The sequence below is a fragment of the Mobula birostris genome, chromosome 7, assembly GCF_030028105.1.
Source record: "Mobula birostris isolate sMobBir1 chromosome 7, sMobBir1.hap1, whole genome shotgun sequence".
Lineage (NCBI taxonomy): Eukaryota > Metazoa > Chordata > Chondrichthyes > Myliobatiformes > Myliobatidae > Mobula > Mobula birostris.
In genome coordinates, this window is record NC_092376.1 from 173,528,443 (window position 1) to 173,552,720 (window position 24,278).

The 24,278-nt window shown below is 42.1% G+C and overlaps 1 protein-coding gene across 10 annotated transcripts in view; it reads left to right on the plus strand.

Moving 5' to 3' along the window:
• flt4 (fms related receptor tyrosine kinase 4) overlaps nucleotides 1-24,278 on the plus strand; it is a 264,141-nt gene that overhangs the window by 133,475 nt on the left and 106,388 nt on the right. For all 10 annotated transcript variants that reach the window (XM_072264095.1, XM_072264102.1, XM_072264100.1 and 7 more), the window contains 2 exons: nucleotides 3,706-3,842; nucleotides 6,335-6,515. In XM_072264095.1, the coding sequence (XP_072120196.1) occupies nucleotides 3,706-3,842; nucleotides 6,335-6,515 (318 nt within the window). The remainder of the gene's footprint in view (nucleotides 1-3,705; nucleotides 3,843-6,334; nucleotides 6,516-24,278) is intronic.

The following is a 24,278-nucleotide window of genomic DNA, read 5'->3' on the forward strand; positions in this document are numbered from 1 at the left end:
AATGCCTGTGTGTCCGTATCTGTATAATCCCTTAGGATTCTTCTTCACCTTTTATGCTATGTTTTCTTTTAGGCTTCCTGAGAGCGAGCAGAATCGCGTTAATTATTTGTTCTGGTGACTTATGCAAAACCATACTCAGAACCTCCCTTACTGCTGGCAGAATCCGTTCTTATCTAATTGTGTGGGGCTTTCCAGATTAGGCAATGAGAAACAAAATGTTGCAAGAAGCACACAAACCATTGCTGTTTTGTTAAGTGCTGGCAAACGTGTTTTGAAGTGTTTACTATTTCTGAAAGTTTTTGTGAAGTGACTGAAAATAAGCCAAGTTCTTGTCAGAGTGCATTCTCTTCAAATGTTCAAGGAGCCTGGAGTGTTTAATTGCTTCATTTGAAAAAGCGTTTCACACAACAGACACATTAGCTGCTATTGGTTGCTTGGTGCTGGTATAAATCCGTATGTCAGATACTCCACACTATACTGTCTACACTTCTTTTTCATTTGGCATGCTTCTGCTATTTTCGTAATGGATCAACAACCATAGTCAATCGCCTACAGTTTAAGTCCAACCTCAGGTGCTGCGATCAATAAAGGGGAAAGTTATGATGTCATTATTGCTTAGACAAAACCTGACTCTCTTCCCTGAAGGTACATAAAGAGGGGCAGTGTATCTCAGTTGGGCAGTGGGCTATAGAAATGCAGTCAAGAACATTCAAAAGAGCAGAATCTGAGATTTACCCCATTGAACGCCATACCCTAATTCACAGGAATTGTGTCACTGCATGACTGGTGTATTGGAATCGTAGTAGCTAACGCTGTACTATAGAAGTGAACAGCAATAATGAGTGGGCTGGGCCTGGAAATAACATTTTTTCCGTCCAGATTTGTCATCATATGCCAAATAAAGAAGTGTCACATTGCTTGAAAATCAATGTTTCCTTACAGTAAAAAAATTCCCCCCCCCCCACACCCCTCTTCTATTCCCCACTCTGGCCTTACCTCTTCTCATGTGCCAATCACCTCTGCCCCTGGTCCCCCCCTCCTTCCCACTCTCCTCTTCTATCTGATTCCTTCCTCTCCAGCTCTTTACCTTTTCTACCCAGCTGGCTTCAGCTACATCTTTTAGCTATCCTCCAACTTCTCATTCTGGTGTCTTCCCCCTTCCTTTCCAGTCCTGAAGAAGTGTTTTGGCCTGAAACATCGACTGTATATTCATTTCCATAAATGCTGCCTGACCTGCTGAGCTCCTCCAGCTTTGTGTGTGTGTTGCTGAGGATTAATTGTTTATAAGTAATTAATTTCTTAAATTAAGCCTTTAATCCTCTAGCTGCCCCCTTGGTACTAAGCTCACCCACTGCTCCCTTTATTTTATATAGAAATTCCAATGTCCCTGAGAGGAGGCAATATTGCCGACTTTGGGAACCACAGGGTTAAATTGATCTTGGAGTAGGTTAAAAGGTCGGCACAACAGTTTGAATGTGCTATTGTGTTCTATGTCCTGTGTTCTTGGCATACCAAATCTCCTTAAACTTCTAGGAAAGTAGACTAGACTTCTTCATATTTGCATCAATGTGTTGGACAAGTTAGACTTGTATCTGCTGGACTGCAGAAGACTAAGACATCATGGAATTGACCTTAAAATTCTTTCTTTCTTTCCTTATCAATCTTTTTATTAATTTTCAAAAAGTACATACGTACAAACAAGAGGAGGATTATCTCCGATATCTATATCGATAACAATACATATAAAAGGTAAAATAAACATCAAGAAGATCATACATAGTATTAATCTAATAGTATATAGTAAAAAATAAGATAATCAATTCTTCTCTTATCATTTCATAAAAGAAAAAAAGATGAAATTTTTATTTTTATATATATAAAAAAACACTATTCTCTATAAACAAAATAAAAAATAATAAAAAAAAGAAAAGGGGAAAAAAGGGACTGGGCAGCCCACATTGAGTGTAAAAGCAAGAAAAAAGAAAAACTTTCTGATCAAATCCAAAGTTTTGAGAAAGTTTTGCGGAAGAGCGATAAATCAAACCATATGAAAATATTGAATAAAAGGTCGCCAGGTTTCTTCAAATTTAAAGGATGTATCAAATGTCCGACTTCTTATTTTCTCTAAACTTAGACAGGACATAATGGAGGTAAGCCAATATACCATAAAATTTTGAGTGGTCCTGACAGGGTGAAAGAGAATCTGAGAAGACACGCCTGTGGCTGTATTTCATTAGGGGTTTAAGGAGATTTCCACAGATGTACCCTAGAGGGTATTTTAATTGGTTGCTTCACTGAATGGTACGGAGAGACAATGCACAAGATTAGGAAAAAGCTGCAGAGGATTGTAAACTCAGCCAGCTCTGTCAGGGGCATTAGCCTCCCCACCCTTGAGGACATCTTCAAAGGTGATGCCTCAAGAAAGCAGCATCCATTATTAAGGATCCTCACCATATAGGACATGCCGTCTTCTCATTACTGCCACCTGGGAGGAGGTACAGGAACCTGAAGACACACACTCAACATTTTAGGAACAGGTTTCTCACCTTCACCATCAGATGTTAATGAACCCATGTACACAACAGTACCTCACTATATTGCAAGCTGACTCCAGCACATTCCTAGGTGTGTTGGTTGTTAACTCAAATTACACATTTCACTGTATGTGTGATAAATAAATCTGAATCTAAATCTCTTTTTGCACTTTTTTAAAATATTCTTTGTAATGTTACAGCTATATAAGACAGTTAGGCCCCACTTGTGTTCAGTTCTGGTCACCTCATTACAGGAAGGATTTGAATACTATAGAGAGAGTGCAGAGGAGACTTACAAGGATGTTTCCTGGATTGGGGAGCATGCCTTATGAGAATAGGTTGAATGAACTTGACCTTTTCTCCTTGGAACAACGGAGGATGAGAGGTGACCTGATAGAGGTGTATAAGATGATGAGAGGCATTGATCGTGTGGATAGTCAGAGGCTTTTTCCCAGAGCTGAAATGGCTAACATGAGGGGGCATGGTTTTAAGGTGCTTGGAAGTAGGTATCGAGGGGCTGACCAGGAGTAAGAGGGATACTGTACAGGGGTTATATTCACTTTGGATGTGAGCTCATGTAATGGAGGAGTAGGTTCAAGGGGCCAAGTGGCCATTCTTGCTGGTGATTCACACGCCTTTATTTGGGTGTGCTGGAACATGGCTCCTGCTTCACTCTCTGCGTGTGCGGCATTTCTAATCTGCATCGTTAACGTATGAGGAACATTTGATAGTTCTGGGCTTGTATTCGCTGGAGTTTAGAAGAATGATGGGAGATTTCATTGAAACCTATCAAATATTGAAAGACCTAGATAGTGTGGATGTGGAAAGGATGCTCCCAATAGTGGGGGAGTCTAGCACCAGAGAGTACAGCTCAGTGTAAAGGGATGCCCACTTAGAACAGAGATTAGGAGGAATTTCTTTAGCCAGAGTGAGGTGAATCTGTGGAATTAATTGTCACAGATGGCTGTGGAGGCCAAGTCAATGAGTATATTTAAAGTGAAGATTGATAAGTTCGTGATTAATCAGGGCATCAAAGATTACGGGGAGAAGGCAGGAGAATGGGATTGAGAGGGATAATAAATCAGCCATAATTGAATGGCAGAGCAGACTCAAAGGGCCGAATGGCCTAATTCTGCTCCTATGTCTTATGGTCTTCTGGTCTTTCCTGAAGGACGGCGGATTTACAACATCACACTGAGCCTGGATCGGCCGGAGATGATCGTTGGAGAGGAGCTCATTCTCGACTGCATTGTTGAGGCAGAGTTCAACGTGGCTGTCGACTTTCAATGGGAATACCCAAGGAAGGAGGTGAGTCAGCACGATGTCCCTTGTAGCAGGCTGGGAAAATGTACGAATGTCAGAGGGCCCAGCTACATCTTTATTCTTTACTTATGACCCTCGGGTCCCCTTTAAGTGTTTCCATTTGTTTTGGGCTGCCCTCAAGTATTTGCTTGGTGCTGCTTTTCAGTGTTCGCTCAGTGGAAGAACAAGCTGGACCAAGGCAAGTTACCATCAACCATAGTCTTGTGGCCATATTATTAATTGTTTTTTTCTTATTTGTAACTATGTTTTGTGAAATCTTAACCATATGTGCAGTGTGCTTTGGCAGTATATTTTGCATCTTGGCCCCAGAGGAATGAATCAGAATCAGGAACAGGTTTAATATCACTGACTTATGTCGTGAAACTGTTTGTTTTGTTTTGCTTGACTAGTTTCACATGTGGGTGAATGGTAATTGAACTTGAACTTGAACTACTTTTTAGTTTTGGACTCCCATACCTTGGGCTAAAGACTGAAATCATCCACCTTAACGATGCCCCTCGTGATTTTAAACAGTTCTATAAAATTCTGATTTTTCTATCACGTGTATATTGAAGCATACAGTGGAATGTGATGTTTGCATTCACAACAGACACACCCAATTGTGGGCTGGGTGTTTGGAACTCTGTACCTCAGAGGGTGGCCAGAGCAGGGTGCTTGACTATTTTTAAGCCTGAACCAGATGAATACTTGATAGGTAAGAGGATTAAAAGGTAACCGGGAGTAGGAGGGATATTGTATTGGAGTTATACCCACAAGTGTCGCCACACATTCCGGCACCAGATAGCTTGCCCACAATATTTGGCAGAGCAGTACAGTCACAACAAAACAGAACACAATCAAGCAAGAAGGCCACCCCTGAAGGCCAGCTTCTGTCTCACTGTTATCAGCCTCTTGAGCAGAGAATTAGTGCTGACCTTATACAGGTGTTTAAAATTATGAGAGCCATAGATATGGTAACAGTCATTTCCCCGGGGTAGTGGAGTATGAAACTAGGGGGCACAGGTTTAGGGTGAGAGGGAAATGAGTTGCCAGAGGAAGTGGTTGAGGTAGGTATAATAGTGTCTTTTAAAAGAGGCCATTGGATAGATACATGGAGGGGCAGGGCTTAAAGGGATATGAGCTGTACTCAGGAAATTGCGACTTGTTGGGCAGGCTCCCTGGTCAGCATGGACTTAATGAACCAAGGAACTTGTAACTGTTCTGTATGGCTCTATGACTCTAAGTTCAAAGTAAATTTATTGTCCAAGTTCATGTATGTCACATACAACCCTGAGATTTGTTTCCTTGTGGGCATTCAATGTAAATCTAAGAACCATAATAGAATCAATGAAAGACTGTACACAACAGGGCGAACAAAAAACCATTGTGCAAAAGACAAACTGAGCAAATACAAAGGAGAAAATCAGAATAATAATAAATAAATAAGCAATAACTCTCGAGAACATGAGGTGAAGAGTCCTTGGAAGTGAGTCCATAGGTTGTGGGAACAATTTGGTGAGTGAAGTTGAGTGAAGTTATCCTTTCTAGTTCAAGAGCCTGATGGTTGAGGGGTAGTAACTGTTCCTGAACCTGGTGGTGAAGTCCCTGAGGCTCCTGTACCTTCTTCCTAGCAGCAGCAAGAAGGGAGCGTGGCCTGGGTGGTGGGGGTCCCCGATGGTGGATGCTGCTTTCCTGTGCCACCCTGAATGTAGATGTGCTTAGTGGTGGGGAGAGCTTTACCTGTGATAATTGTAGGAATTTCCGGTCAAGGGAATTAGTGTTTCCATAGAAGGCTATAGTTTATATATAATTTGTGACTTTCAGTTTTGGGAAGGGGATTCAGTGGAGAGAGTTCGTGATCCATGGGTTGTGTTAGGAGATTCAGAGGGTGGGGTGAGTCAGTGATGGGTAGAGTGTCCATGGACATTGGGAGGGGATTCAGTGGGTGGGGAGAGTTGGTGATGGGGGAGACTGTCTGTGGGCTATGGGAGGGGAGTCAGTGATGGGGAGAGTGTTCATGGGCTGTGGGAGGGGATTCAGTGGGTGGGGAGAGTTGGTGATGGGGGAGACTGTCTGTGGGCTATGGGAGGGGAGTCAGTGATGGGGAGAGTGTTCATGGGCTGTGGGAGGGGATTCAGTGGGTGGGGAGAGTTGGTGATGGGAGAAAGTTCTGTGGGCTGTGGGAGGGGATTCAGAAGGTGGGGAGAGTTGGTGATGGAACGTGTCTGGGTTGTAGGGGATGATTCAGTGAGTGGGGAGAATTTCTGTGAGCTACGGGAGGGATTTCAGTGGGTGTTAGTGGGTACAGAAAAAAGTTGAGTGCATTAATTTGAAGATAATTGAATTTAACTGAACGTGATGTATGCTGAATGTGACGCAGTTGGGTCTGCGTTATATGCACACATCATCCTTTGCTTCTGGAAAGCCCTAGTATGTGTGAGTTCTGTCCAAGCTACCTCTCCAGGTCTGGTTATATTGAACTCCTTTCTGCTCTTTAGCTGTACAGGACTGATCCGGCAGTCGAGATCACCTACCATAAACGGCCACTGGACACCGGCTCGGAACTGAGCAGTCGTCTAGTCATCAGCAACGTGTCCACCATTGATCAAGGAATGTATGTCTGCAAGGCCGATAATAGCTTCAGCATCAAGGAGAAGAAGGCTGAGGTAGTTGTGCATGGTAAGGTGATTTCTTCCCCATCTACTCCCCCCTCTCTTCCTCCACCTCCAGAAAATGTGGAAAGGGTCATAAAGAAAACTTCTGGCACAGTGGCCTTCGTAAATCAAAGTATTGACTATAGGAGATGGGATGTTTTGTTGAAATTGTATAAGACATTGATGAGGTCTCATTTGGAGTCTTGTGTGAAGTTCTGGTCTTCTACCTACAGGAAAGATGTCAATAACATTGAAAGAAAACAGAAAAAAATTACAAGGATGTTGCTGGGACATGAGGACTGAGTTGGAGGAAAAGCTTGAATAGGTTCAGACTTATAGTATAGAGGTATATAAAGTTATTTAGGTTTGATGGAGGCATGCTTGGATGCAGTGGCCACTCCAGGTCCAATCAAAGGTGTATTTGTTCGTCTTTTACATCTTCTTTATGATCACAAGACACTGGTGGAGCTGGATTTACTTCATACTGTTGTTGAGTACTATTGTTGTGTTGAGATCATGTGTGATCCAAAAAAAAAGGTGCAAGTAATTGTCTTCGATGGTTTTCTTGCAAGACCCTGTTGGACATTGGTAACATAGAGTACTGCAAGTCCGGTTCACTGGTCTATTGCAGAGACTGATGGCAGGATAGCTGCATTGCCTTGGTTCTGGCAAGGACTGGACTCTTGGCACATTATCACTTATTGCAGTCACCCAGAAAAGGAGACGCCGGAGCTGGGGTGGAGGAGAGCTACCTGTGCAGTTGTGGTGGTTCCCCCTTCACTCGGTGCTGCCCTCTGGTGTTCACTCATGCAGGTCTCCAGTGTGCGCCAAGTACCTTCTGTGTGAAAAGCCTGCCCCTCAGGTCCTATTTAAATATTTACCTTCTCACCTTAAACCTATGCCCTCCAGTTTGGAATTAGTTTATTGTCCTGTATACCAAGTTGCTGTAGAAAACCTTCTTTGCACACTGTTCATACAAATCAAATCATTACACACTGCACTGAGGTAGAACAAGGTAAGGCAACAACAGATGCAGAATAAAGTGTTACAGTTACTGAGAGCGTGCAGTGCAGGCAGACAATCAGGTGCAAGGTTATTATGAGGTAAATTGTGAGGTCAACAGTCTATGTCCTCGTTGTCCACGGGAATGGTACCAGAGGATTGGAGGGAGGCGAATGTTGTTCCCTTGTTCAAAAAAGGTAGTAGGGATACTCCGGGTAATTATAGACCAGTGAGCCTTACGTCTGTGGTGGGAAAGCTGTTGGAAAAGATTCTTAGAGATAGGATCTATAGGCATTTAGAGAATCATGGTCTGATCAGGGACAGTCAGCATGGCTTTGTGAAGGGCAGATCGTGTCTAACAAGCCTGATAGAGTTCTTTGAGGAGGTGACCAGGCATATAGATGAGGGTAGTGCAGTGGATGTGATCTATATGGATTTTAGTAAGGCATTTGACAAGGTTCCACATTGTAGGCTTATTCAGAAAGTTAGAAGGCATGGGATCCAGGGAAGTTTGGCCAGGTGGATTCAGAATTGGCTTGCCTGCAGAAGGCAGAGGGTGGTGGTGGGCGGAGTACATTCAGATTGGAGGATTGTGACTAGTGGTGTCCGACAAGGATCTGTTCTGGGACCTCTACTTTTCGTGATTTTTATTAACGACCTGGATGTGGGGGTAGAAGGGTGGGTTGGCAAGTTTGCAGATGACACAAAGGTTGGTGGTGTTGTAGATAGTGTAGAGGATTGTCAAAGATTGCAGAGAGACATTGATAGGATGCAGAAGTGGGCTGAGAAGTGGCAGATGGAGTTCAACCCGGAGAAGTGTGAGGTGGTACACTTTGGAAGGACAAACTCCAAGGCAGAGTACAAAGTAAATGGCAGGATACTTGGTAGTGTGGAGGAGCAGAGGGATCTCGGGGTACATGTCCACAGATCCCTGAAAGTTGCCTCACAGGTGGATAGGGTAGTTAAGAAAGCTTATTGGGTGTTAGCTTTCATAAGTCGAGGGATAGAGTTTAAGAGTCGCGATGTAATGATGCAACTCTATAAAACTCTGGTTAGGCCACACTTGGAGTACTGTGTCCATTTCTGGTCGCCTCACTATAGGAAGGATGTGGAAGCATTGGAAAGGGTACAGAGGAGATTTACCAGGATGCTGCCTGGTTTAGAGAGTTATGATCAGAGATTATGATCAGAGATTAAGGGAGCTAGGGCTTTACTCTTTGGAGAGAAGGAGGATGAGAGGAGACATGATAGAGGTGTGCAAGATAATAAGAGGAATAGATAGAGCGGATAGCCAGCGCCCCTTCCCCAGGGCACCACTGCTCAATACAAGAGGACATGGCTTTAAGGTAAGGGATGGGAAGTTCAAGGGGGATATTAGAGGAAGGTTTTTTACTCAGAGAGTGGTTGGTGCGTGGAATGCACTGCCTGAGTCAGTGGTGGAGGCAGATGCACTAGTGAAGTTTAAGAGACTACTAGACAGGTATATGGAGGAATTAAAGATGGGGGGTTATATGGGAAGCAGGGTTTGAGGGTCGGCACAACATTGTGGGCCAAAGGGCCTGTACTGTGCTGTACTATTCTTTGTTCTATGTTCTATGTTTTATTATGATAGGGGACCATTCAACAGTCTTATAACTGAGACATTAGTGAAGCATTTTTGTCCAACAGACAAAATAATGCAAAGAAGATTCCTTCTTCTCCAGCCCTTTACCTCCCAGGTTCTTACTTCATCCTCCCTCCACCACCCACCTGGCTTCACCTATCACTTTCTAGCTTGCCCTTCTTCCCGTGCCCCCCCGCACCACCTTATTCTCCTTCCTTTCCAGTCCATAAGACATAGGAACATAATTAGGCCATTCAGCCCATCAGCTCTGCTCCGCCATTCCATCATGGCTGGTCCTGAATCCCATTCGATCCCATGCACCTGCCTTCTCACCATATCCTTGCCCTAACTAATCAGGAAACGATTAACTTCCGTCTTAGATATATGCATGGACTTGGCTTCCACTACAGTCTGAGGCAGAGCATTCAACAGATTTACTGCTATCTGCCTTAAAAAAAATTCCTTCTTATCTCTGTTCTAAAGGGTTGCCCCTCAACCTTGAGGCTGTGCCTTCTAGTTCTGGATACCCCCACCATCGGAAACGTCCTCTCCACATCCACTCTATCTAGTCCTTTCAACATTTGGTATGTTTCAATGAGATCCCCTCACATTCTTCTAAGTTCCAGTGAGTACAGTCCCAAAGCTGCCAAATGCTCCTCATGTGTTAACCCCTTCATTCCCAGAATCATCCTCGTGAACCTCCTCTGGATTCTCTCCAATGACAACACATCCTTTCTGAGATATGGGGCCCAAATCTGTTGACAATACTCCGCAAGTGCAGCCTGACTAGTGTCTTATAAATACTCTGCATTATCTCCTTGTTTTTTATATTCTATTCCCCTTGAAATAAATGGTAACATTACATTTGCCGCCTTTACCACAGACTCAACCTATAAATTAACCTTCTGGGGGTCTTGCACGAGAACTCCTAAGTCCCTCTGCACTTCTGATGTTCGAACTTTCTCCCCGTTCAGATAATAATCTGCCCTATTGTTCCTTTTACCAAATTGCATTGTCATACATTTCCCAACACTGTATTCCATCTGCCACTTTTTTGCCCATTCTTCCAATTTATCGAAGTCCTGCCACAATCGCATTGCTTCCTCAGCACTACCTACCTCTCAACCTATCTTTGTATAATCCGCAAACTGCCACAAAGCCATCAATTCCATTATCTAAATCATTGACAAACAATGTGAAAATCAGCAGTCCTAATACTGACCCCTGAGAAACACCACTAGTCACTGGCAGTCAACCAGAAAAGGCCCCTTTTATTCCCACTCACTGCCTGACCCCTGTCAGCCATTCTCCTATCCATACCAGTATCTTTCTTGTAAAGCCAAAGGATTTTATCTTGTTAAGCAGCCTCATGTGAGGCATCTTGTCAAATGCTTTCTGCAAATCTAAGTAAAAGACATCCACTGCCTCTCCTTTGTCCACCCTGCTTGTTACTTCCAGATTTGTCAGGCAAGATTTCCCTTCACAGAATCTATGCTGACTTTGACTTATTTTATCATTAGTCTCCAAGTACCCTGTAACTTCATTCTTAATAATAGACTCCATCACTTTCCCAACCACTGAGGTTGTTAATTGGCCTATAATTTCCTTTCTTTTGCCTTCCTCCCTTCTTAAAGAGTGGAGTGTCATTTGCAATCTTCCAGTCCTCTGAGACCATGCCAGAACCAAGTGATTCTTGAAAGATCGTAACCAATGCATCTTCTATCTCTTTAGCAACCTCTCTCGGGACTCTGGGATGTAGTCCATCTGGTCCAGGTGACTTATCCACCTTAAGACCTTTCAGTTTGCCTGGCACTTTTTCCTTTGTAATATCAATGGCACTCACTCCTGCTCCCTGACACTCATGAATCTCATGAATCTCTGGCACACTGCTAGTGTCTTCCACAGTGAAGACAGATGCAAAGTACCCATTAAGTTCATCTGCCTTTTCTTTATCCCCCATTACTACCTCTCCAGCAAAATTTTCCAGTGTTCCAATATCAACTCTCACCTCTCTTTTACTCTTTATATATGTAGCCCCCCTGGCCAACCTCAGGGTCGCTCGGCTCGCTGTCGTCTAAGGAAACAGCCCTCGGCCCCGCCAAACTAGGTAATTAGTTTGTGTGGATGCTGTGTGATGTACCGCACCCCGCCCAAATAACAGACAATACACCAGATGCAATTAAATGATTTACAGTTTATAGATATTACTGGAACTATATAATTAAGAGCAAATAAAATATAAAAGGAAAATAAAAGGTGCCACACTTATCAAAGTTCAGTCTCTTCATGCACAAAACCGTTGGAGCTCAAGAACCTTCTTCACCCTGCGACCCCTCGGACCACCTCGACCGGCCGCCTGGGACCAACATCGGTGGTCAACCAGACGCTGCACACGAGTATGCCTCCGTCTCCTTGCCGAACGCCCTCCTCGGGGTCCGACCCCGTTAGCGGACATCACAGCACCTGGTCCATCTTCTGTCGCGCTCTCCCGCCTTCTGCCCCAAAACCCCGCGCATACAGTATCTCAAATACACCAAAACCATAACAACTATCCCAATTGGCTAATAGCTCTCTGCTGTCTGTATTAACCCAAGCAAATGTCTAGCTAGAGGCTTTCTCAGCATTTAACATAACAAAGAAGCCATTTTAATTAGCCTACGCAGTAAAAGACGAAACCCCCTTATATATAACTGAAAAAACTTTTAGTATCCTGCTTTATATTATCGACCAGTCTGCCCTCCTATTTCATCTTTTCCCTTCTTATAGCTTTTTAATTACCTTTTGTTGAGTTTGAAAACCTTCCCAATCATCCAGCTTCCCATTTGCTTTTGCTACATTATATGCCATTTCCTTGGTTTTTATGCCGTTCTTCACTTCCCTTGTCAGCCATGTCTGCCTACCCCTGCCATTTGAGAACAGCTTACTCTGTGGGGACATATCTATCCTGCACCTTGTGAACTATTCCCAGAAACTTCAGCCATCTCTGCTCTGCCATCATCCCTGCCAGTATCCCCCTCCAATCCAACAGGGCAAGCTCCTCTCTCATGCCTCTGTAATTCCCCTTATTCCATTGCGATACTGATATATGTGAGTTATGCTACCTCCTTTCAAATTGCTATATGAATTCAATCATATTATGATCACTGCCTCCTAAGGGTTTCTTTACGTTAAGCTCACCAATAGAATCTGGGTTAGTGCACAACACCCAATCTAAGACAGCCTTTGGCCATGTGAGCTCAAGCACAAGCTGCTCTAAAAAGCCATCTTGTAGCCATTCAGCAAGTTCCCTCTGTTGCGATCCAACGCCAACCTGATTTTCCTAATCCCTTGCATATTGAAGTCCCCCATTACAATTGTGTTATTAGATAGATAGATATACTTTATTGATCCCCAGGGAAATTGGGTTTAGTTACAGCTGCACCAACCAAGAATAGAGCATAAATATAGCAATACAAAACCTACAAACAATCAAATAACAATATGCAAATTGTGCCAGATGGAAATAAGTCCAGGACCAGCCTATTGGCTCAGGGTGTCTGACCCTCCACGGGAGGAAAAATTCGATGGCCACAGGCAGGAACAACCTCCCATTATGCCCAGTGTTGTATCTCGGTGGAATATGGCTGGAGTCCAACAGCAAAAAGCTTAATATCCCGTCTACGAACACGTTCCTCGATTGTAATATGACCAGGATGGCACCATCCATTGTTAACCAGAACAGCAAACCCCCAACTTCTTTACGCTTACCGCTCTCAGTGCACTTCCGGTCAGCCCGAACGGTCTGGAAGCCCTCCATGGGAAAGTTTTGGTCGGGTATGTCCTCGTGCAGCCCCATCTCAGTAAAACACATAACACTGCACTCCCAAAATGTTTCCTGACTCCTGGCTAGAGCCGTCAACTCGTCCATTTTATTAGCCACCGAACTCCTCTTCTCCATAAGTCTCTGTTGTCTTGACCCGGTCCTCTTTCCTCGCCTTTGTGATCCCCCTCTGCATCCTCTGTGTGTTTTCCTCTGTGTTTTCCTCCAGATTTCAGCAGGGGTGTCTGCCGCTGTGTTCGCTAAACCGGCCGGCATAAGCACAATCAGCTGGTCCCTGGAATAAACAATGCGATTATTACCCTTATTACATGCCTTTTCCAGTTCGCTTTACAACCTGAACCCCACATCTTGACTATTATTTGGAGACCTATATATGATTTGCATAATGCTTTTTTTTATCCTTGCAATTTCTTAACTCCACTTGCATCAATGGATCTAAGAGGGTAAACAGCTTTAAGTTCCTCGGCATCCACTTCACCGAGGACCTCATATGGTCTGTACAGCGCCTCTTTCACCTCAGACAGTTGAGGAAGTTTGGTATGGGCCCCCAAATCCTAAGAACTTTCTACAGGGAGACAATTGAGAACATCCTGACTGGCTGCATCACTGCCTGATATGTGAACTGTACTCCCCTCAATCGTAGGACTCTGCAGTGAATGGTGTGGGCAGCTCAGTGCATCTATAGTTGTGAACTTTCTGTCATTCAGGACATTTACAATGACAGGTGTGAGAATAGGGCCCGTAGGATCACAGGGGACCCAAGCCGCCCCAACCACAGTCTATTCCAGCTGCTACCACTTGGGAAACGGTTCCACAGCATAAAAGCCAGGACCAACAGGCTCCGGGACAGCTTCTTCCACCAGGCCATCAAAATGATGAACTCACACTGATTTGAGTGTACTCTATATTACATTGACTGTTCTATTTATTATAAATTCAGCACGGACTAGAAGGGCTGAGATGGCCTGTTTCTGTGCTGTAGTTGTTATATGGTTATATGTTATAAATTGTTATAAGTTACTATGATTGCACATTTAGACAGATACGTAAAGATTTTTACTCCTCATGTATATGAAGGATGTAAGTAATAAAGTCAATTCAATTCAAATATTCAACATTATCTGACCCTATGTCACCTCTTTATAAAGATGTAATTCCATCTCTTACCAACAGAGCCACACCACAACCTATGCCTTCCTGCCTGTCCTTTTGCTTTGATGTTAAGCTCCCATTTATGGCCTTCTTTCAGCCATGACTCTGCGATGCCCACAACATCGTACCAACCAATCTCCAATTGTGCCACGAGTTCGTTCACCTTATTCAGAATGCTACGTGCATTTAAATACAGTCCTGATGAAGCCGGAAACATGGACTGTTTGTTCTCTATCACAGATAGAGTCATAGAAAAGTACAGTGCAGAAACAGGCTCTTCGGCTCATCTCCATGCCAAATCATTGAAAATGCCTACTCTCATTGATCTGCACCAGGATCATAACTCTCCATACTCCTCCCGTCCAGATTTCTTTTAAACAGTGAACATGCACCACTTGTGCTGGCAGCTCATTCCACATTCTCAGGGCCCTCTGGGTGAAAAGGTTTCCCTCATGTTTCCCTTAAACTTTTCTTTTTGTAATTTTTTTTTATTGAAGTTCATCATCAAACAAATATTTCCATAAGATGTATTTCAGATATTCTACATATATATCATATAGTCATATTTGCCACAGATCTCCACATAATATTTATCTGAGGTATACACTTATAGAAAGGAGAGGAAAGAAAGAACAAGCAAAAGAAGAAAACAAGAAGGGAGTGATTTTTTTTTACAACATATTCATTGATTTGTGAGAATAAAATCAGGCCTATGAGGTGTTACGTAGTTAAACCATTTTTCCCAGTATGAATCAAATTGTTCCAACTTCTGATTAACAGATGCTGTTATCTTCTCCATTTTGTAAATGTCCATTGTAACTTCCATCCATGCATTTAAAGTTTGGCTCTCCTGTGACAACCATTTCCTGGTAAGGGTCTTTTTACCAGCTACCAGCAGTATATTCATTAAATATTTATCTCTTTTCAACCATTCTTGAGTGAAATACCCAAAATATATGGTCTTACTTTCCAAGGGTATTTCACATTTAAAGATGTCTTGTAGGGCATTGTGTATCCCACTCCAATAGTCTTTGATAACGGGGCATACCCAGAAAATATGATAATGGTTTGCATTTTGATTTCCACAGTTTCTCCAGCAAACAGGGAGGTTACTATCATAATGGGATTTCTGAGAGGGTGTAATAAAATATCTTATCAAGTTTTTCCATCTGAACTCACTCCATTTCTGTGAACTGGTACACTTCCATTGATACCTCCATATCATTATCCATTCTTCCTCAGATATAATTATCCCTCCTTCCTTCTCTCATTTTGTTTCAATATATGAAGTCAAATGTGTTTTAACATTTGACAAATCCTTATACACGCTTGAAATGATTCTACTACCGTGGTCTGAATTATATGCTTTTCTAAATAGCTCTATTAAACATGTACTTGCCTTGGTTACATTTTTAACCGTCCTATTAACATGCTGTCGCATCTATAAATACCGATAAAAGTCTTGTTTTTCTAATAAGTGTTTCTCTTTAAGCATTTCAAAACTGAACAGTGTTTCTCCTTTCATTATATTACAAAGAACTGTTATTCCTTTAGCTGTCCAGTCCTTAAATCTAGCATTCAGTTTATTCGGCATAAAATCCGAGTCATGTGTACACCATTTAAGAATTGCAATATCTCCCTCTAGTTTATATTATTTTATAATAATTTTCCATATTTTAAGAGTCCATTTCACCCATGGGTTATCAATAGTATTTATGTACCTTTGTAGGTTGTTATCAGCCAAAATTGCCTGTATGGGGATGGGAAGTATCCCCTCCTCAATGTTTTTCCGTTGAGTGTCGTATGATGGGTTGCACCAACATACTTCATACTTTGTCGCCAAACAATTGGTACTAGAACATACAATTATCACTGTGATATTTGGTTCTGCGCTTCTCACTCCCTGGATTACAAATATTAAATATTAAAGATATTAAAAATAGTTAAAAATAGTAAATATTAAAAACTTAAATTATAAATAGAAAATAGAAAAATGGTAGAGCAAAAAAAAGACCGAGAGGCAGGTCCGGATATTTGGAGGGTACAGCCCAGATCCGGGTCAGGATCCACTCAGCAGCCTTATCACAGTTGGAAAGAAGCTGTTCCCAAATCTGGCCGTACGAGTCTTCAAGCTCCTGAACCTTCTCTCGAGGGAAGAGGGACGTAAAGTCTGTTGGCTGGGTGGGTCGTTTCCTTGATTATCCTGGCAGCACTGCTCCGACAGCGTGCGGTGTAAAGTGAGTCCACGGACAGAAGATTGTTTTGTGTGATGTGCTGCGCCGTGTTCACGATCTTCTGTAGCTTCTTTTGACATATCACAGCTCTCAACTGTGCTGCAAAATAATAATCTCTAAGAGAAGGTAGGCCCCATCCCCCCTTTTCCTTGGCTAATTGCAAAGTTTTGAGACGAACTCTAGGCCTTTTACCTTGCCATATATATCTTGATAACATTTTGTTCCATTCATTGAATTGATTTTGATTAATCTCTATTGGTAGGGTCTGACAGAGATACAATAGTCTGGGCAGTATATTCATTTTAATAGATTCAATCTTTGAACTGAGACTAAAAAAAGGAATTAGGTTCCATCTATTTATACCTTCCTTAATTTTTTATATATAAGCTGATAATTGCTTTCTGATAATCTTGCCAAATCTTTTGGCGTAATGATGCCCAAATATTTGAAAGACTCTGTTTGCTATGCCCAGGAATATCTACTTTCAATTTCTCTTGGTGGGCTATAATTATATGAAAGCAATTGGGTTTTATCTATGTTGATCTTGTATCCTGATAATTGACCATATTATTCAAAGGATTGCATCAATTTAGGTAAAGAGTATGTTAGTTGCTCTAGATAGATCAAAATGTCATCCGCGTAACAGGCCAATTTATGCTCTGTCCCTTTAATAGTAATTCCCCTGATATCTTCATTTTGTCTGATGTATTGAGCTAATGGTTCCAGCTGTAATGTGAAGAGTAGCATGCACAGCCCTGTCTCGTGCCCCTTTCTAGGGTAAAGCTACTTGATAAGTATCCATTGATTTTAATCCTAGCAGTAGGGTTGTCATATAGTAGCTGTATAGTTTTAATAATTGTGTTATGGAAACCAAATTTATGTAAAACTCTAAAGAAAGTTCCAATTAACTGAAATAAATGCCTTTTCAGCGACAACGCTTATCACTATTGCTTCAATTTTATTTTTTTGTATGTGATCCATAATATGAAGTGTGCTTCGTATATTGTCTTGCGTTTGGCGTTGTTGTATAAAACCTGTCTGAAAAAGCGAAAAAAGCGGCACACCTGAGGACTGGGAGAAATTCAGAGTGCAGCAGAGGAGGACAAAGGACTTAATTCGGACAGGGAAAAAAGTTTATGAGAGAAAGCTGGCAGGGAACATAAAAACTGACTGTAAAAGCTTTTATAGATATGTAAAAAGAAAAAGATTGGTTAAGGCAGAAACAGGTGAATTGATCATGGGGGACAAGGACATGCCAGACCAATTGAATAACTACTTTGGTTCTATCTTCACTAAGGAGGACATAAATAATCTTCTGGAAATAGTAGGGGATTGAGGGTCTAGTGAGATGGAGGAACTGAGGGAAATACATGTTAGTAGGGAAGTGGTGTTAGGTAAATTGAAGGTGGATAAATCCCCGGGGCCAGATGGTCTGCATCTCAGAGTGCTTAAGGAAGTAGCCCAAGAAATAGTGGATGCATTAGTGATAATTTTGCAAAACTCTTTAGATTCTGGACTAGTTCCTGAGGATTGGAGGGTGGCTAATGTAATCCCGCTTTTTAAAAAAGGAAGGAGAGAGAAACTGGGGAATTATAGACCGGTAAGCCTGACATCGATGGTGGGGAAACTGCTACAGTCAGCTATCAAAGATGTGATAGCAGCACATTTGGAAAGCGGTGAAATCATCGGACAAAGTCAGCATGGATTTGTGAAAGGAAAATCATGTCTGACGAATCTCATAGAATTTTTTGAGGATGTAACTAGTAGAGTGGATCAGGGAGAACCAGTGGATGTGGTATATTTGGATTTTCAAAAGGCTTTTGACAAGGTCCCACACAGGAGATTAGTGTGCAAACTTAAAGCACACGGTATTGGGGGTATGGTATTGATGTGGATAGAGAATTGGTTGGCAGACAGGAAGCAAAGAGTGGGAATAAACGGGACCTTTTCAGAGTGACAGGCAGTGCCAATGGGGTACCGCAAGGCTCAGTGCTGGGACCCCAGTTGTTTACAATATATATAAATGACTTAGACGAGGGAATTAAATGCAGCATCTCCAAGTTTGCTGTTGACACGAAGCTGAGCGGCAGTGTTAGCTGTGAGGAGGATGCTAAGAGGCTGCAGGGTGACTTGGATAGATAGATACACTTTATTAATCCCGAGGGAAATTTGGTTTCGTTACAGCCGCACCAACCAAGAACAGAGTGTAAATATAGCAATACAAAAAACCACCAACAATCAAACAGCAAAATGCAAACACATAAGTCCAGGACCAGTCTATTGGCTCAGGGTGTCTGACCCTCCATGGGAGGAGCTGCACGTTCGATGGCCACAGGCAGGAATGACCTCCCGTGCCGCCAAGTGTTGTATCATGGTGGAATGTGGCCGAAGTCCAACAGTAAAAAGTTCAATATCCAGTCTGCAAACACATTCCTCGATATTAATATAACCCGGATTGCACCATCTGTTGTTAACCAGATCAGTAAGTACCCAACTCCTTTACGCTTACCGCTCTCAGTGCACTTCCGGTCAGCCGGAACGGCATTACCCACCAAACTCATCTTCTCCATAAGTCTCTGTTGTCTTGACCCAGTCCTCTTTCCTGGACTTTGTGATCCCCCTCTGCATCCTCTGTGTGTTTTCCTCTGGATTTCAGCAGGGGTGTCCGCCGCTCTGCTCACTAAACCGGCCGGCATTAGCTGGAATACATAATGCGACCTTGCTTCTGTCCCGCGAGTCGGGATGTAAGCATTTCCAGCGCTAAAAAAAACCCAAATAAAACTCTCTGTACCAGCATATTAGAGAGGGTGCAGCTTCGACGTGTTACCGTGAGAAAAAAATACAAAAAATAACGTAAATTAAAAAGTAAGAAGAAGAAAGTAAGAATAGATCAGAATGGCTGTACCAGGCTGCATGCATGACTGGCGCATGCACACTAAAAATGAGTGGGCAAATTCATGGCAGATGCAATTTAATGTGGATAAGTGTGAGGTTATCCACTTTGGTGGCAAGAACAGGAAAACAGATTATTATCTGAATGGTGGCCGATTAGGAAAAGGGGAGGTGCAATGAGACCTGGGTGTCATTGTACACCAGTCATTGAAAGTGGGCATGCAGGTACAGCAGGCGGTGAAAAAGGCGAGTGGTATGCTGGCATTTATAGCAAGAGGATTCGAGTACAGGAGCAAGGAGGTACTACTGCAGTTGTTCAAGGCATTGGTGAGACCACACCTAGAGTATTGTATGCAGTTTTGGTCCCCTAATCTGAGGAAAGACATTCTTGCCATAGAGGGGGTACAAAGAAGGTTCACCAGATTGATTCCTGGGATGGCAAGACTTTCATATGATGAAAGACTGGATCGATTAGGCTTATACTCTCTGGAATTTAGAAGATTGAAGGGGGATCTGATTGAAACATGTAAAATTCTAAAGGGATTGGACAAGCTAGATGCAGGAAGATTGTTCCCAATGTTGGGGAAGTCTAGAACGAGGGATCACAGTTTGAGGATAAAGGGGAAGCCTTTTAGGACCAAGATGAGGAAAAACTTCTTCACACAAAGAGTGGTGAATCTGTGGAATTCTCTGCCACAGGAAACAGTTGAGGCCAGTTCATTGGCTATATTTAAGAGGGAGTTAGATATGGCCCTTGTGGCTAAAGGGATCAGGGGGTATGGAGAGAAGGCAGGTGCAGGGTTCTGAGTTGGATGATCAGCCATGATCGTACTGAATGGCGGTGCAGGCTCGAAGGGCCAAATGGCCTACTCCTGCACCTATTTTCTATGTTTCTATGTCTGATCCTTATGTATCAGTATGGGTAGAAACTCATTTAATCATTTGACCATGATGGAGGTAAATAATCTATAATCTACTTTAAGCACGGATATTGGTCTAAATGACCCACATTCCATTTTATCCTTGCCTTCTTTTGGTATAACTGAGATTATCGCTTCCTTCCAGCTGGGTGGCATTTGTGCTTTTTTAGAGCCCAGTTCAGTGTGGGGAGTAAGACAGGAATTAACTCATTTTTAAATTCTTTGTACCACTCTGCCATATGCCCATCTGAACCTGGTGACTTGCTTAATTTAAGCCTACTAATTGCAGCTTTTAGTTCAACTTCAGTTATGTCAGCAGTCATCGTTCTATTTTGTTCTTCGCTTAAAGTGGGTAACTCTAGAGAATTCAGAAAGGCGTCAATTTGGGTTATGCTTCCCTCTGGAACTTTGGAATATAGAGTTTTGTAAAACACTTCAAAAGCTTCTTGAATTTCACAGTTTATTTTTTTTATCATTTTTGTTCTTAAATCCCTAATTCTATGAATTGTATTTTCTGCTACTTTTTTTTCAGTTTCCACACTAGTATTTTCATAGACTTAGATCCACTTTGATAATGTCTCTGTTTCAGAAACATTAAATTTTTCCTTATTTCTTGCATAGCCAAACTATCAACTTCATTCCTAATTTTTAAAATTTCCTCTAATGTATCCTGTGCCAAATTCAATTCGTGTTTTTTCCTAGTTCCTTCAGCCTATTTTGTAATTCCTCTAATGTTTTATTCCTTTTTTTCCCTATTATATGAAGATATCGCTATAATTTTCCCTCCTAAGAGAGCCTTTAGAATATCCCGTAGAACGGGAAGTGAAACCTCACCATTATCGTTGAATTCTAAGTAAAGACTAATTTCTTTTTTAATTTGTTCCTTAAAGTAGGGATCATTGAGTAGATTTGAATTTAGTTTCCAAATAGTATTCTTTGGTTGTAGGTCTAAATCAACAGATAAATATATAGGTGCATGGTCACTTACATCTATTGTCCCAATTCCACAGGTGTTTATTTTGTCTTTGTCTTTTCCAAATGTTATGAAATAGTTTATTTTTGTATATACGGAATTGGGGGCAGAATAATGAGTGTAATCTCTTCTGTTGGGGAAAAGGTCCCTCCATATATCAATTAGACCAACATCCTCAAAAAGTGTATTAACTTTCTTATGTAATAATTTTGTTTCATAGGTTTTTCTATTGGAAGAGTCTAACTTTGGTTGTAATTATAAAGTTAAATCTCCCCCACATATCAGGAGACCTTCTGTTTCCGTTACCATAATATTAGTAATTTTCTGAAAGAAACCAGTATCACTTCCTGGAGGTGCGTATATATTGAATAGAGTAACTGAATTTCCGTCTACACAAAATAATCTGCAGATGCTGGGGTCAAAGCAACACTCACAATATTCGTTCAACACTCGCAGCATTCGTTTCCACAGATGCTGCCCGACCTGCTGAGTTCCTCCAGTGTGTTGTGAGTGTTGAATTTCCGTCTATATTCCCCCTTTCCAGAACATATCTGCCCTCCTTATCTCCCATTTTGAATACTTTCTCAAAATTTAGCTTGCTTGAGATGAGAATAGCAACTCCTCTTCTATGTCCTGATATATATGAGGAGAAAAACAAGTTAATGAAGCCCATTCTCTTTAGTTTTCCATCCTCATTATCATTAAGTGAGTTTCCTGTAAATATACTACATGGGCTTGCATTTTTTTCATTTTGGATAGAATTTTACTGTGCTTGATTGGATATAACAGCCCACTGACATTAAAAGAAATGAATTTTACTTTGTCCTTAGCTATGTGTGTTTATCTGTCAATATATCATTGAAATTAGCAGAATAAAATTTAATCGGGCTACTCCCTGAACAAATAAGAACCAAGATACCCGAATAATAAAAAAAGCAACAAAGGTGTGATTGCAAGGCTGAGGTCTCTAGTAGATGACCCTGGGTTGAGCTAGAGGAAACGTCTAGCCGTGGGGGATAGCCCCTCCTACCTGTGAGTTGAGGGCCCCCATTACAGTACCCATAAAAGTAAGTGAACAAATCTGTGTCCATTACACAGAAAAGATTTCCCTGTGAATTTCTCCCATATGTATATTCTCATTTAGGTGGGGAAAAAGGAGTGAATGAATGAATAAAAAAAATTGAGTAATATAAAATCCACATTATAATAAGAATTTCTTGAGATAGGTATATCACCGCCTACTTTTGCTTCCAAGTGGTTAAGACGTTCGTCTAGTGATCCGAAGGTCGCTGGTTCGAGCCTTGGCTGAGGCACCGTGTGTGTCCTTGAGCAAGGCACTTAACCACACATTGCTCTGTGACGACACTGTTGCCAAGCTGTATGGGTCCTCTTGCCCTTCCCTTGGACAACATCAGTGGCGTGGAGAGGGGAGACTTGCAGCATGGGCAACTGCTGGTCCTCCATACAACCTTGCCCAGGCCTGCGCCCTGGCAACCTTCCAAGGCGCAAATCCATGGTCTGACGAGACTAACGGATGCCTATATTTTTGCTTCCATTTAGCTTATCAACACTTTTAAAGTTAACCAAACCTTATGGCTCTTCTGGAGGGGGTGAGGGCTGTCTTTGGAAAACTCTCAGTCTCTTCCTGATATTCTTCTCTCACCCACCTCCCGTCTCCTGCTTTCTTGGTTCTCTTACTATCTCCCAAGCAGATCGGGATAACTGCTCAGCCAGGCTTTCCCTTGGTTTGATCACGCTAACGGGCATCTCTCTGTTTTTCATGTCTGTAGTCGCCCCTTCCACTGTCTGATACAGTTGCATCCCACCTTCATATAACATTTTCAGTTTAGCAGCTTACGGAGTCTGGAATCTAATCTTTCCTTGCTTTAATATTCGCTTTACTTCAGAGTATTCCTTACGTTTCTGCAGGACTGCCGGAGGGTAATCTTGATCGAAATATATTAATTTCCTGTTCGAAAACACCCTCTTCTTACCCCAGGCCCTTCATAGAATCTCTGCCTTGGTATTGTATCGAAGGAATCTTAATTACTATTGAGCGTGGCTTATCTTCTCTGTCTCCAGTAGGCCTCGGGACGAGTGCACAATGTGTCCTCTCAATTCCAGCTCCATAGTCGAGGGGATCTCCAGCGTGTCCCGCAGCAACTTTCCTACAAACTCCATCATAGACAAACCCTCCTCTCCTTCGGGAGCATTGCATATCCTGATATTTTTCCATCGTGATCTTCCCTCCTGGTCAAGCAGTTTACTTTCTTGTTGATTTAATATCTTTATCGCCTTAGTATCCGTTCCATGTTTTGCACAAGATCTTCCACCTTCTCAATTCGTGTCTCTGCCACCGCTAGTTTTTGATTGACATTCGTGAGTTCTGACTTGATATCATTTAGTTGCTGTTTTATATCTTTTTGGAATCCCCATATCCCTTCCAGAATTTTTATCATATTTGCTGCTTCGCCTGAACGAGGCCCATCGTCAGCCTCGCTGCCACATTTTCGGGTAGGACCTGTACCTCTCTCGTCCATAGGCTCCGCAGTGATGCTTTTTTTATCTTCATTCTTTTTCCCCATTCTTGCCCCCCTTATCAATTCAGATATTTTCGAAAGATCTTATATTTGATGGATTAATGGGGGCAAAATATGTGTTTTTCCGGAGGAGCTATTGATTTATAGCTGCCATTCTAGACGATGACATCACCGGAACCCTCCCTTAAACTTTTCACCTTTCTCCCTTAACCCATGACCTCTGGTTGTAGTTCCACCCAGCCTCAGTGGAAAAAGCCTGTTTGCACTTACCTTATCTATACCTTTCATAATTTTGTATACCTCTGTGAAATCTCATCTCAATCTTCTACATTCCAACACACATTCCAATCTTTCCTTATAACTCAGGTCCTCCAGACCTAGTAGCATTCTTGTAAATTTTCTCTGCACTCTTTCAACCTTGTTTACATCTTTCCGGTACACAAAACTGCACACAATACACCAAATTAGGCCTCAGCTATGATGCTGCCAGACCTGCTGAATTCTTCCAGCATTTTGTGTGTGTAAAGTCGACGTGTTCGAGCATCACTATGGCCACTTTAACCACTTTGCACTAAAATAGACATTTATCATTCTAATTGTGTTGTCTTGTAAAATAAAAGAGTAAAATGTATGATTTTCTTGTTACTGTGTT